The 13,197-nt window shown below is 43.6% G+C and overlaps 1 protein-coding gene across 1 annotated transcript; it reads right to left on the reverse strand.

The window, feature by feature from the left end:
- Positions 1 to 181: 181 nt before the first annotated feature.
- On the reverse strand, positions 182 to 12,874 carry noc3l (NOC3-like DNA replication regulator). The gene is made up of 21 exons (XM_048232516.1): positions 12,714 to 12,874; positions 11,791 to 11,998; positions 11,304 to 11,430; positions 10,481 to 10,635; positions 10,093 to 10,149; positions 9,607 to 9,737; positions 9,212 to 9,376; positions 8,696 to 8,786; positions 8,300 to 8,475; positions 6,884 to 7,012; positions 5,764 to 5,895; positions 5,303 to 5,383; positions 4,667 to 4,767; positions 4,119 to 4,191; positions 3,325 to 3,388; positions 2,923 to 2,994; positions 2,309 to 2,490; positions 1,995 to 2,123; positions 1,056 to 1,153; positions 727 to 811; positions 182 to 393 (listed from the first exon to the last, which is right to left on the reverse strand). Exons 1-21 carry the CDS (start codon positions 12,723 to 12,725, stop codon positions 262 to 264), a joined length of 2,400 nt encoding a protein of 799 aa, XP_048088473.1. The 5' UTR covers positions 12,726 to 12,874; the 3' UTR covers positions 182 to 261.
- Between the last annotated feature and the right edge of the window lie 323 nt (positions 12,875 to 13,197).

Genomic DNA, 13,197 nt, shown 5'->3' on the forward strand with positions numbered 1-13,197 from the left:
CGCTAACTGCTACCGCAGTTGACTACCTTACAAAGACTTTATTTGATCTTTTACTAGGTGTTTTGTGTGCTTTACCTAGTTAAGCACCTGAGGTAAAAAAAAAAGAAACTCAAGAGGTAATTAAGAATTTCGGTTGGCATCATCCATTGTTAAGTTAAATAGATATTTTAGGGACACACAGTTAAAACCTGTACATGGGTTTTACTATGATAGATTTTATAGAAAAGAAAACATTTCGAGCAGCATGTACAATAAGAGTCCTTATATTTGTTCACTTGAACTTAGATGTTCTGCAAAGTTCAATGTTGTGAGGTCCAGTTCCGCCTCTAGAACTTGGTCGATCTGTGTCTTTAGTTCCGTGTTAATAAAAGCATGGCCGATGGTGAAGTGATCCTAAAAACAACACAAAAAGATCCGTCATGCACTGAGACGTCATTATCAAACCCAGCCATCTCTAGCCACTTCCGAGATGAATTGGATTCAAGTAAAAACATGAACTCTTAATTTAACCACTAGCTTCAAATGAACACAGATTTCATTCATACATAAACAACTCAAGGTACACATTATACACAAAACACGATAAGATTTTTCAATTAAGGTGTAAAACATTACATTTTAAATATCATTTTTACATATCATTATATTAAGGTATTGTCAATACAATGTTAACACACGTAAGAGTATTGGAATGAATACACTCTAAATCCATCTGTTGAGACTAACCTTTTTCTTTGAGCCGGGTGCACTCACTGGGGGGTTAAAGGTCATGTCCTTCACACTGTACTCCTCAAACAGCTCCACGGGCAACCTGGACAGGGAAGAGTTCAAAATGAACAGCAGCAACTTTCATAGCTGAACTACAAACTGCCTGTGGTTTAAATAAAGTGTATACAAAAATGACGAAGGATGACGTCTTACTACATTTCACTCTTAAATTCCAGCAAAATATAAAATAAAAAACATTTTAACTCAAAGGCCGATCAAATACACCTCTTCAGGACTGTCGGTTAACTTATGTCCATTCCATTGGGAAGTTTGCAAGGCCAACCTACCTGCGGCTCAGATCCGCGCCGAGAGACCCAGCACCCTCACTCGGAGCGCCCTTCATCAGATGAGCAGCAAACTTCCTCACCACAGGGTGGTAGTGACGCTACAACACACACACACACACACAAACACACAGTTGGCTTCTCACATATAAAGGTTACTGATCTAAAATAAAGCGTAACATTTTCATTTAAGATAGTGTAAAGATGTATCTCTTGTGTAACATTTTGTTTCAACTATTTTATTATTATATAGATTTAATGACGTTGTCACTGACTGACTAGATGTCTACTGGAGTATTAATATTTCTCTGTGTTGTATCTCCATGTGGAGCCTCTCGAGGGTTTTAGGTTGTTGTCGTTATTTTATCTCTAGAACATTCTGTGCCTCCTCACCCTCTACTGTTATTGTTCTATGGACACACTGACTTGTGTTTTCCCTCCATTCATGCAGTATCACAAAATACACACACACACACACACACACATTCAGTCAGCCATGTCTCAGAAATACACCCATTATCACTGACTACAACAATAATGAAAGACAGACACACACACACACAAACAAAAACACACACAGACCAACTCCACAATTTTTAAGTAATTGCGATACACCGATATATAAAAGGTGTGGATGGTCCACGAGGAGGAATGGCACACTGCCCACTGCACTATCCCAAACACACACACTGCCCACTGCACTATCCCACCCAAACACACACACTGCCCACTGCACTATCCCAAACACACACATGAACATTTTCTTCCAACAGCTGTCATCCATTTCTCTGGCTGACACTTATCCAGAGCCACTTACAGCTGTCAATTAATAGCAGGGCCACAACTTTTCAGGCTGCAGCATGCAAACCTGACTCCTTATCCACCACGTTACACTAACACCCCCTGGGTTGTGTGTGTGTGTGTGTGCGTACGTGTACACACCTTCAGTGTGTGCAGCTCCCAGAGTGATGTGTTCTGTGGATTGCAGTACTCCGGCTCATCAAGTTCAGGCAGGTACGTGCCACTGCCCTGCATCTCATTATCCAGCATGATGTCACTCTTAGGGAAGGCCTACAGCACGCACGCACACACACACACACACAGATACAAAAAATACCAACAATTAGTCAATCACAAGCAATTCATCACTTATTTGATCATTCTTTAGCAGTGACACTGTTGAACAGTGACATGCACATGTCATACACTGTAAATAATTCTATGTATGTAAGGTGTGTGTGTGTGTGTGTCCTCACATGCATGATGGTGCGGTTGGCGGAGAGGACTCCGATGGTGGCGTCGGGCAGCAGGTGGAGGCTGAGGGTGCTGAGGCGCTTGAGGAAGGCCTGGGCGCGCTGCAGGGTCACCTGCTTACGACGCTTGGTCAGCATGACGTCCAGACACTGCAGCACGATCCCCGCTTCCTCATTAAAACGAGCTGTGGGAATATCACACACACAGACAAAAACACACACACACCATACAAATACACAGTTAAAAACACACACACCATACAAATACACAGTTAAAAACATTCATATACACAAAACACACAAATGCATTAGACACCATAATCCTGCTCATTTAACAACAGTCACTAAAACTTTAAAAAGTCACTTATCAGGTCATTCATCAATAAGAACTTCAAAAATGTAGGACTTCCTGTTTTTTTATCATAAACACATGAAACCACAGGGATTATACCCGCACAGTGATACTAAGTTCATGACTGGTGTACAAAGAACAACCAGCCAGGCAAAAGTTGAAGTACCAGTTGGAGTGGAATACAATACATATAAACAGCACCGTCATAGTTCCACAGAGCGGTCAGAGAAACGCCTGCAGGCCAGGCGGCAGACACGCGACTCACCTGCGCTGAGGGCGAGCAGGGTTTTGTACAGATGCGCGTAGAATTTCAGCGGGTCAATGTTAAGCACATCACCTGGTGGAACACACAACAAAGCAGACACCTGAAACCTCCACTAGCAACCCACCTCCAGCTAAACCAGGTAAAGCACTGCTCCAGTTTCCACAGTATCCAGTCTCCCTGCCATACCAGTGTGTACAGTACACATATTCACCTTCCTTCTCACAAAAGCTGCTGGTCTTTTTCTGGCATCAGAATGTACTCAACGTATTATCAATAGATGAGGACTACATGTCCTTTATTTACATATGACATAGAAGAAGGGTCAATTTGTGGTTAAATGTCTGCGCACTGAAGTTGTCAGGACATAATGTTCGTTTGATGGGGGGAAAAAACATCACTAACCTTGACCTGAGAGGATATGGAAGGCAGTCTGGATACAGTGAAGGCTCTCACGATTGGACAGATCCTGGGTGGGATTTCAAAAAGAACCAATCAGGCACCGCTTCCTAGTTGATTTTTTTATGCAAAGTCGTGGCATGAAAGTGCCGATTACCATCCTGCCTCTCTCCCCAGGCCACTGTGCTAATAGCCTAAACACTCAGTCCCTCAGTCCAATACTGAGAGAGTTGCTGCTAAATACCTAGTCATTTCCATGGCTACTTTCCAAGGCAAATGAGTGATCCACATGTTTAAGTACTACCTAAGACACATATGTGTACAACCACAACAAGGAGATAGAGCTTTACATGGCTACAGTACAACTTGAAATGAAAAGAACAACCTCTTGATTAAGAGCTGGGTGGGGGGTGGGGACCCTGATTCTGACTGACCAAGCCACCTGAGGACCACTGCTGAATAAAAACAAAGTGACTCTCCCAGTGACCCCACATTACTGAGTGCATAGTAACCACTCATGCCTCCACAGACCATAATAGGGGCTGCGGACAATAACGGATCTGCGGATCCTCGGCCATAACATGACTAATTCATAACTAATGTTCACATTAAATGAATGTCACCCTTGACTTCTCTACAAGGTCACTCTGAGGACGTCTTGTTTGAGGAGGTCTTGTTTGAGGACGTCTTGTTTGAGGACTTGTTTGAGGAGGTCTTGTTTCTAATAAATGGCTGCAGCAAGTAAACGTTTCAGATGTCGGTGGGTGTGTTGTGTTAAGATGGACTGTGAGTGGACTTACCCCAGAGAGGATGAGATTGTGAAGCACTGCCAACAAGTCATCAAAGAACTCCAGGTTAATCAAATGAGCAAACCTGAAAGGAGAACATTAGGGATGAATAAACAGGCATGACATTACATTAGATTAATTTATTGCTACTTCTAGGGAATTAACTACCAACACAGTCTCCCTGGAGCTCAACGATGGGAAACCCTGGGATTGAACACACAGCACTCTGGTGTTCCCAGCCTGATACCTAACCACTACACCACCACCATGACTTTCACCAGACTGACTAATGTATAAGTACAGTTATAAGTATATATACTCTTTTTAAATTTGGTCTCTGCATTTATCCCAATCCATTAGTGAAACACACTCAGCACACAGTGAGGTAAAGCACACACTAATCCCGACGCAAAGAGCTGCCTGCATCAACAGCGGCGCTCGGGGAGCAGTGAGGGGTTAGGAAAATAGCAGAAAATGCATCTTATATACAATAAATACAGACAGACGGAGACATACTACATAAATCAACACAAACAAACGGTCCTGAGCACGGGCCTTACTTAGCCAGCCCCTCCAGAACAGCAGGGAGCAACACAGACTTCTGGGCTTTCTTCAGGATTCTGAAGTAGATGAGGAAGACGATATTCAGCGTCTCTGTGTGCTGTGGGGAGAACACAAAGGGACACACAGAGTCAGACACAGAGGAGGCGGCACACAAGACACTTCACTTTTACTACTGCAATTCCTTGGACACCGCAAGTCTTACTTACTCTCCCCTAGGCTGCACAATGCGTGTGTGTGTGTGTGTGTGTGTGTGTGTGTGTGTGTGTGTGTGTGTGTGTGTGTGTGTATATATATATATATATATATATATATATATATATATATATATATATATATATATATTACAAAAGTATATGTGTTCTAAAGCCACACTCATTCTCACTAAGACAACTCCGCAACAGTCTGTCCTGGGAATTGTCAAAAATCAGTGAAATCAAAATAAAAAAACACTGACAAAGCCTATATGACTGAGCGTGCTGCGCTAGTGCTAGGAGTGGTCATAATAATAGGGCAAAAGGTCAGATTGAACGGTCAGGTGTTTAATAATGTTATTGTGTTTAGAGTAAAACGGTGTCTGCCTGCAGTGCAGTGTTGCAGATCACAGTTGCGGTGTTGAGAGAACAGCGCCTCACCAGTTTGAGCTTCCTGCCTGTGCTCTCAGAGGCCTCTGCTTCCAGCAGCTCTTTCTGAAGCTTCTCCTCGGCTTTCTTCCACTGGGAAACACACAGACACACACATTTCAATGGCAATGAAAATGATTGACACGCACCCACCCACTCATTCATTCATTCCCTCTGGGTTAGTCCCTCCTCCCACACACACACACACACACACACAATTAAAGTTCCTGCAAAATACTTTTTGGAGCATTGGAAGTCCTTTGGGGACTTGATGATTGGCTAATACAGATAGACTTGCCAATCAGGAAACACCAAAAGAGACAGGAAGCCATGTCTACCAATGATATTTCATGTACCCCCACATACTTAAGAGAGGCAGGAGAGCTTACACAGGGGTGAAGTTTGGTGGAAGTTACTGAGAACTGCTAACATTTCTGAAAGCCAGCTCGTACTGCCATGCTCATGTCCCGTACCTTTCTCTGCATCCTGGACAGGTTCTTCTTCTTCTCCTGGTAGGTCATGAACTTCTGCTTGGGCTTCAGGTCCTCAGAGTCCTTCTTCATCTCCACCTCTTTTATGCGCAGACACAGCAGAGTCTTCAGCATCTGCAGCCGCAAGGGGGGGGCAACAAGAGGGGGGAGGACAGAAAGATAAAAAAAATGAATTCTGCTGCTGGCGAACAGCGCAACTCAAGCTTTTTTAAGTTGGCACGTTTGATCAACTAGCTCCGCTGGTGGGAAAACGCATGGGACTACATAAGTTGTAGCGCTATCCTATTGTGTGCAGAGGGAATTTGAAAGACAACTGTTTTGAAAGACAACGGTTTATCCCGGACAGAAAGATAAAAAGAGTAAGAGAGTGAAGGAGGGAGCAAACGCAAAAAAGAGGGAAACGTTTTCAGCTCTGTGTGTGTTGTAAAAATGGAGATCTTTAAAAAAAAAAACATATTTGGGTCGCCTAGAAATCTAGACGCACCCTAGCGGCAGCAAATGTAATTTGCCTGCCAGGGTATTCTAGCAACTCTCCGTTGGCTTGCAAGCTGGAAATGTAACTTCACTCAGGCCAATCACATCGTGTATAGAGTCGGTGGGCAGGCTTAACATAATGACGGCAGAGTTGCGACGGTTCCGCATGAATTCCCTGCTACTTGAAAACAAATAAGATGGATGCTGCTGCTGGCGAACAGCACGACTCGAGTTAAGATTTTTTTTAAGTTGGCAAAACTTTGATCAACTAGCTCCGCTGGTGGGAAAATGCATGGGACTATCCTGTCCTACTAGCGCTATCCTATTGTGTGCAGAGGGAATTTGAAAGACAACCGTTTTGAAAGACAACCGTTTATCCCGCCCCTCGGATTGAAAACTGCCAATGGTGCCAATCGATGTGGGTCTGGCTCGTCAGGCTAATTTTTGGGGGCTTTTTATGCCTTGTGACAGTGATGAGAACGACAGGAAGCGAGTGGGAGTGTCAGATGGGGTTAGACCCCGGGTCAGACTCAAACCCGGGTCCCCCCGGTGAAAAGGGAGATCTTCTTTGAAATACATAAAGAGAGATGGGGGGGGAGAGTGAGTGTGTGTGTGTGTGTGTGTGTACCTCTGGTTTGACGTGGTAGTTCCTGCTCTTGATGATGCCGGACATGACCTTAACCAAGGCCAGAGAGGCTTCTCCTAGCTTATCCTGCCTCAGAAGTTTCTTCACTGCATCGGAACACATTTCATTCACCTACACGCACACACACAGGCATAAACACAACATAAAAATGTGTTACATCATAGATTAACCGCTTCAAAAGTTTCTACATCAGCATCACGCACACACAACACGCACAAATATAATTTATATCCTTTAAGGAACTACCTATATCTCACACACCCAGCCCCAAATCTAGACGCATGCACAAATCTGGACCTCACACACCTAACTAGGGGTGGGCGATATGGACAAAAAATAATATCTCAATATTTTTTGTGATTTTGACGATAACGATAATTAGTCGATATCCTTTAAAAAATTGTTTTTGTTAAAGTCTGAGTTACTTTACAGCCCATTATTTATGAATAGCATCATTAGGCCTACAATAATAACCAATAACCTAACCTGTGACTTTTTAACTTAATCAACCAATGCATTGTCACTCTATGACACATTTCCAATTCTGCCCCCACTTGTGTGTGTGGCAATGACATGGTCTAGCCAGCTACATTAGAGAAGATGACTAGGCCTAACAGTTTCCCAAGAGAAAGTCTGAAGCTGAAGTTCCTTTCAAACCTTTACATAGGATTCACTTTAAAACTAAGAGCAGACCAACAGAGTAGCTTACATCTCAGTTATTTCCTTCTATGTTTTGTTTTAGAGCAATCACGTAGGCTAGCTTTCCAAGTTACAGAATAGAAACTAATGCGTTAGCTTATGGCTAATGTATATGAGAAATCCCATAGAGATGCTAACGGTTAGCATAATCGGTAAACGTAGATATTTAGAGCAAACTTCAGTCCATTTACAAAAGAGTTACATGAGAATAGTTATTTGTTTACAACTGACTATTAAAATACTCAAAGGCTAATGTTTTCTCTCCATATAATACCGTGTAGGAAAAAACGTGACTGTCTCATCAATGCTACTTGAACAGAAGTGGCCGCATAAAATCCCAAGTAGGCTACTCTCGCCAAAGATTTTTAAATCTTTGCTCTCGCTGCACAAAATAAACATTAGGCTGCGTGGGACAACGTTGTGACCCACTAGTGATCACGTGACACTTGCTCTGCTGCACTTCTCCCGCATAGCCTACCTCCTGGGACTGTAGGAGTCTTCCGTGCGTGATTTCGAGAGTTTTTTCCCCATAAGTAATTTAAATACTCAATAATGTCAATTTGCACATCGTTAAAACAACAATCACGATATTATCGCAGACAATATATATCGCCCACCCCTACACCTAACCCTAGCGAGCCTCTAGCTTGTAACCCCCCACCCCCCTCCTCCCGTGTGGACTGTGGCTTGGGTTCTGACCTTGCGCACAGGGTCATTCATGTGCGGCACCACCATGACGATGATGTTGTTGTGGAAGTTGAAGTGGGGCAGGGCCACCATGAGCTCGCACATGCAGCGGATGGCCACCTCGGCCAGGCCCCGGTAGCAGTCCAGGGACACGGCACCACTGGCCTTCTCCTTCTTCTGCTTCCAGTCTGGGGTGAGGAGTTACAGTGATGAGGAGGACATTTACATTTGTGTGTGTGTGTGTGTGTGTTGCAGTAGGGGTATTGGAGGTTTTGTGTGTGTGTGTGTGTGTGTGTGTGTGTGTGTGTGTGTGTGTGTGTGTCTGTGTGTGTATTCTGAGGCAGTGATAAAGCTTGTGGATCAACTGAAGCTCTTCATGTGTGTATTTGCACTTTAGAATGTTGGTACCTTTGACGACCCGTTCTAAGTTCTCCAGGTAGAACTTGTACTGGCTCACCAGGCCCTCCTCAAACTCTCGCAGCTGCTGCGTCTCCTTTTTTCACCTGAGCAACACACCAACATCACCCAGGTTTACACACAGACACATACATACACACACACACACACTAGGAGCACATGGACCTCCACACCTCTGCTCCTTCAGACCTAAGCAGAGTTTAATAATGGAGGTTTATGTAGTGACCTAAGAAACTGGCCATAAGACATGCATTCACCACTAACGTCAATGGTTTTAACTAACCCTCAGTAAAGAATGTCATACAAATACACAGGCCGAATCAGAGTTCTATGTTTTCAGTTGCAGTCTTTGGGGACATCATTTTCTATAGATTTTCCTTTACTTCACTATGTAAACCACAGGGTGTGTTACTGCTAGACTGTGCCATAAGTATCACTTGACAATCAATGGAGATTAAAGGGGAATCTGCTCAAAAGGGGGAGGAGGCGGTGAGCTGTGAGGTCACCCACCCTGGCGGTCTTTTCGGCCTCTGTGAGTGGGCGGATGCGGTAGGCAGGGACGATGTCCTTAAAGATCTCCATTAGGGAGACCATGACCAGCTTTCTGACTGTGACCGCCACGCTGGGGTCAGTCTCCATCAGCATGGCCCTTAGCTCCTTCACCTTCTTTATCTGCAAGAGGAACAGGAACACACACACACACACACACACACACACACAAAGACACACACGAGACAGTGAGAAGAGCTGCTGGGAGTTGGAGGTGTCCATTTTCACTCTTACATTGTTATTAGTACGATCAGTGTGTGTGTGTGTGTGTGTGTGTGTGTATGTTCCTTACATTGTTCTAAATGAGCATGGTTGAGGTCAGTTTGGCTGTGTGTGTGTGTGTGTGTGTTTACGTTGGCGCTGGGGTCAGCGAGGATGGCTGAGCCCAGTTTGGCGATGCGCTCCTTACGCTCCTGCAGCTTCTCGTTCCGCAACTGGAACTGCTCTTCTGGACTCAGAACGGGGCCGGCCTGGGCTTCCTCCACTAGGGGACCCCACACACACACACACACACACACACACACACACACACACACACACAACCAGATATTCAATCAAGGCCCGCAAAAAATACCAAAACACAACAGTGAACTCATCCATTATGATCAACTATGTAACAAATCTATTATGACATGCTGTGGTTTTGAGTAACAAGCTTAGTTTAAACCATTGCTTTCATTGATATCAACTGTATGTATATAGGAGCTTAACATAATAATATATCTCAAGGTGCTTTACAGAACTCAGCCTGGACTTGAACTAAAGACAGGAGGCATGCAGACCATGGATTCCTTACATCAATCAACAATCATCACTGTAAATGAAACAGCCTGACTTACCCACTTCCATTTCTTCTTCTGACTCTTGTTCTTCCTCTTCCTTTTCTTTCTGTTGAACTACAGAGAGAGAGAGAGAGAGAGAGGGAGTGATTTTGAGAGAGAGAGAGAGAGAGAGAGAGAGAGAGAGAGAGAGAGAGAGAGAGAGAGAGAGAGAGAGAGAGAGAGAGAGAGAGAGAGACTTTACTCAATGACTCTTGTGCCAATAGCTCTGGACATGTGTTGACAGAGGTACCCTTATCAGAGAATTTGACAGTGCTAATAGTGCTTCAATCATTTGACAGAAACAACATACACACACACACACACACACACACACACACACACACACACACACACACACACACACGCACGCACGCACGCACGCACGCACGCACGCACGCACACACACCTGGCTTCTCCATGCTCTGCGGGATGAGGCGGGTCTTGTCCTTGATTGGCAGCAGGTGGATGAGCTCCTTCTCTTCGTCCTTCTTCATCTTGCGGGGCGTCTTCTCATACGACTCCACTTGCTCCCCCTTGCGCTTCTTTGCGTGCACTGGAGCACTGGGGCAGTCCACAGGGGGAGAGACACAAAGACATCCTGGTCAACACACTTCTTCTGGACTGGACGTTATCATTGCTTTGTTATGCTTGGAAATCCTGTGTGCAGTGCACTCATGTCTTCAGATGGTTACAGCAATGGCTTTCTTTGTCCATTTAGAGGTGTGTGTGTGTGTACATGCAGTGCATCATAAACAGGAGGAGTGAGTCATGTGGAATGGAAGTATAAGTATAAGTATATATACTCTTTTGATCCCGTGAGAGAAATTTGGTCTCTGCATTTATCCCAATCCGTGAATTATTGAAACACACTCAGCACACAGTGAACACACAGTGAGGTGAAGCACACTAATCCCGACGCAGTGAGCTGCCTGCATCAACAGCGGCGCTCGGGGAGCAGTGAGGGGTTAGGTGCCTTGCTCAAGGGCACTTCAGCCATTCCTACTGAACTGGGTTTGAGTCCGAAGTGCTAACCAGTAGGCCACGGCTGCCACACAAATGGAATGGAACTACAAATCTAAAATCATCACTGTTATTGTTACAATTAAGTGTTACATTTAACACTGTTACATCTGCAAGATACTCCTCTCTAGTGAATGTTTCAGAATGTTTGTGTCTGTAAGCGTCTTGACCGTGTATGTGTGTGTGTGTGTGTGTGTTGAAAGGCCTACCAGGAGGAGAGGTCTCGCGTTATGAAGGAGGCCCTCTGTGCCATGGCCCTGATCTGCTCCAGGTCGTCCTCCTCCATCATGTCTGTGGGCAGTGTGTCCAGAAACTCCTCCTCATCCTCCTCTTCCTCTGCAAAGAAGAAGCACATGGAGGCACACAGCTTAACTTAGACTCTAAATCAGATCACCAAAACCCAACCACTCCCGAGGTGAGAACTGTTATTATAACCATAGTTACTCATCCGTGTAATTAGAGGTCTTTAATCATGAAACTGCGTGTTGAGGTTAGGGGGGGGAAAACAATCATAATAAACCCTACAGACCAAATATTCTGCATTTTATTATTTATCATTCTCCTCCACTGCAATTTCCCTTTCAGATCAATTAAGTAAATAATTCAATAAATCCATCAATCAAAAGACTGGACTCCATAACCAAAGACATTATGAAAATATAACTACAGTAAGGACATCAGTCTTGAGCAGCTCACCTGGTTTCTTGTGATAGCGCTCCAGCGGCTGTGGGGTCTTGGTGGACACATCGCTGATGGCCTGCCGGAGCTTGCGATGCTCCTTGCGTTGCTTCTTGGCGGCGTTCTCTTGCTTGAACTGTTTGTTCCTGGTCTTGTTGTCCAGCTTCAAGTTGCTGGTTTTCAGCAGCTTGCGGAAGCTGGGCCGCCTCTTGTTGTGGTTCCTTTTCTGTGAAGAAAACAAATACAATGAATAATGCTTCTCTAGGAGGATATTAAAACACTGTGCATTTATGGAGATCATCATAATCAATTACTATGTATCAATGAACAGTTCCCTGAACTTCTCCAGTACATCTAGGGGCCCCAATAAAACACAAAAACTTGTAAAATAAAACAGTGTATCAATAAAGTTAAATATCAACTCATTCATAAAGGAATAAAAGTAACAGACAGAGTAGTAAAAGTGTCACCGCACACTGATCAAAACAAATACCTATTATCTCCGAGTTTCCATTCGCATCTGTTTACATCTATTTAGACAGCCATTTCGAAATACACAACAAGACAAAGGCAAGCGCACTAAACGGCATCTGTGATATGATCAATTAGCAGCTTTAATGTTTAAAACTTTAATGTTTAAATTTCCTGGCATTGATTTTCAGGCAGATGCAACACTAACCATATCCGTACAGTTAGCTAATAACGTTGGGTAACGTCAGCCAATGCTGTAGCAAAACAGACAACTCTAAACTCAAAAGACAACTCTACGCCTAACATCATGATATCTTTATTTTTCATCAAGTGTTGGACAACTTGAAATAACGTTAAATAAAACAAAAATATCGTCAAGTCAATTACTAACGTAACGTTAGCTAAGCATGTTATCTTAAGTATTGGGCTATGCTAGACTTAGGCAAAATCTGAATAAAAGAATCACTTACCCCCGTTCCCATGATGCCCCGGTGTGACAATCTAATAAAAAACTAAATTGAATAGTTTACTCTAAAGACATTTAATTACAATTGTTGTAAACTCATATTAAGAGGACACACTGCACATGTGTTCTTGCAAGTGTGTTTTGTTACCGGAACTACGTATACGAACGAAAGTCCTATAGTTCCCACATACTGCCACCTTGTGGTAGGGAGTTCTTGCTCAGGGTACGTTGAGCGCATAGACTGTCTATGGTTGAGAGTATGCCTATAACTCTGCTAGAACAGTTGAAACACGTTTATCACAAATGCTGCACATATAAATGTTCATCAGACAAACATAATCACAACCAGAACTTGAATTTTCAGCTTCAATTTATTTACATGAATTTTATCTAATGATCTTTTAGCAAGGGCATAATCTATTTACATTTAACTCATAACTTAGTATGAAAACTGTACAACACAGAGAAAGACAGAAGACAAGATAGTG

The sequence above is a fragment of the Alosa alosa genome, chromosome 22 (assembly GCF_017589495.1).
Source record: "Alosa alosa isolate M-15738 ecotype Scorff River chromosome 22, AALO_Geno_1.1, whole genome shotgun sequence".
Lineage (NCBI taxonomy): Eukaryota > Metazoa > Chordata > Actinopteri > Clupeiformes > Clupeidae > Alosa > Alosa alosa.

Coding starts and splice junctions, on each gene's coding strand:
- noc3l (XM_048232516.1), bottom strand. Junction 7,013..8,299: donor TGAATGACCCTGTGCGCAAG/GTCAGAACCCAA, acceptor GTGTGCGTGTAG/GTGAATGAAATGTGTTCCGA. Junction 4,768..5,302: donor CAGGCAGGAAGCTCAAACTG/GTGAGGCGCTGT, acceptor TTCTCCCCACAG/CACACAGAGACGCTGAATAT.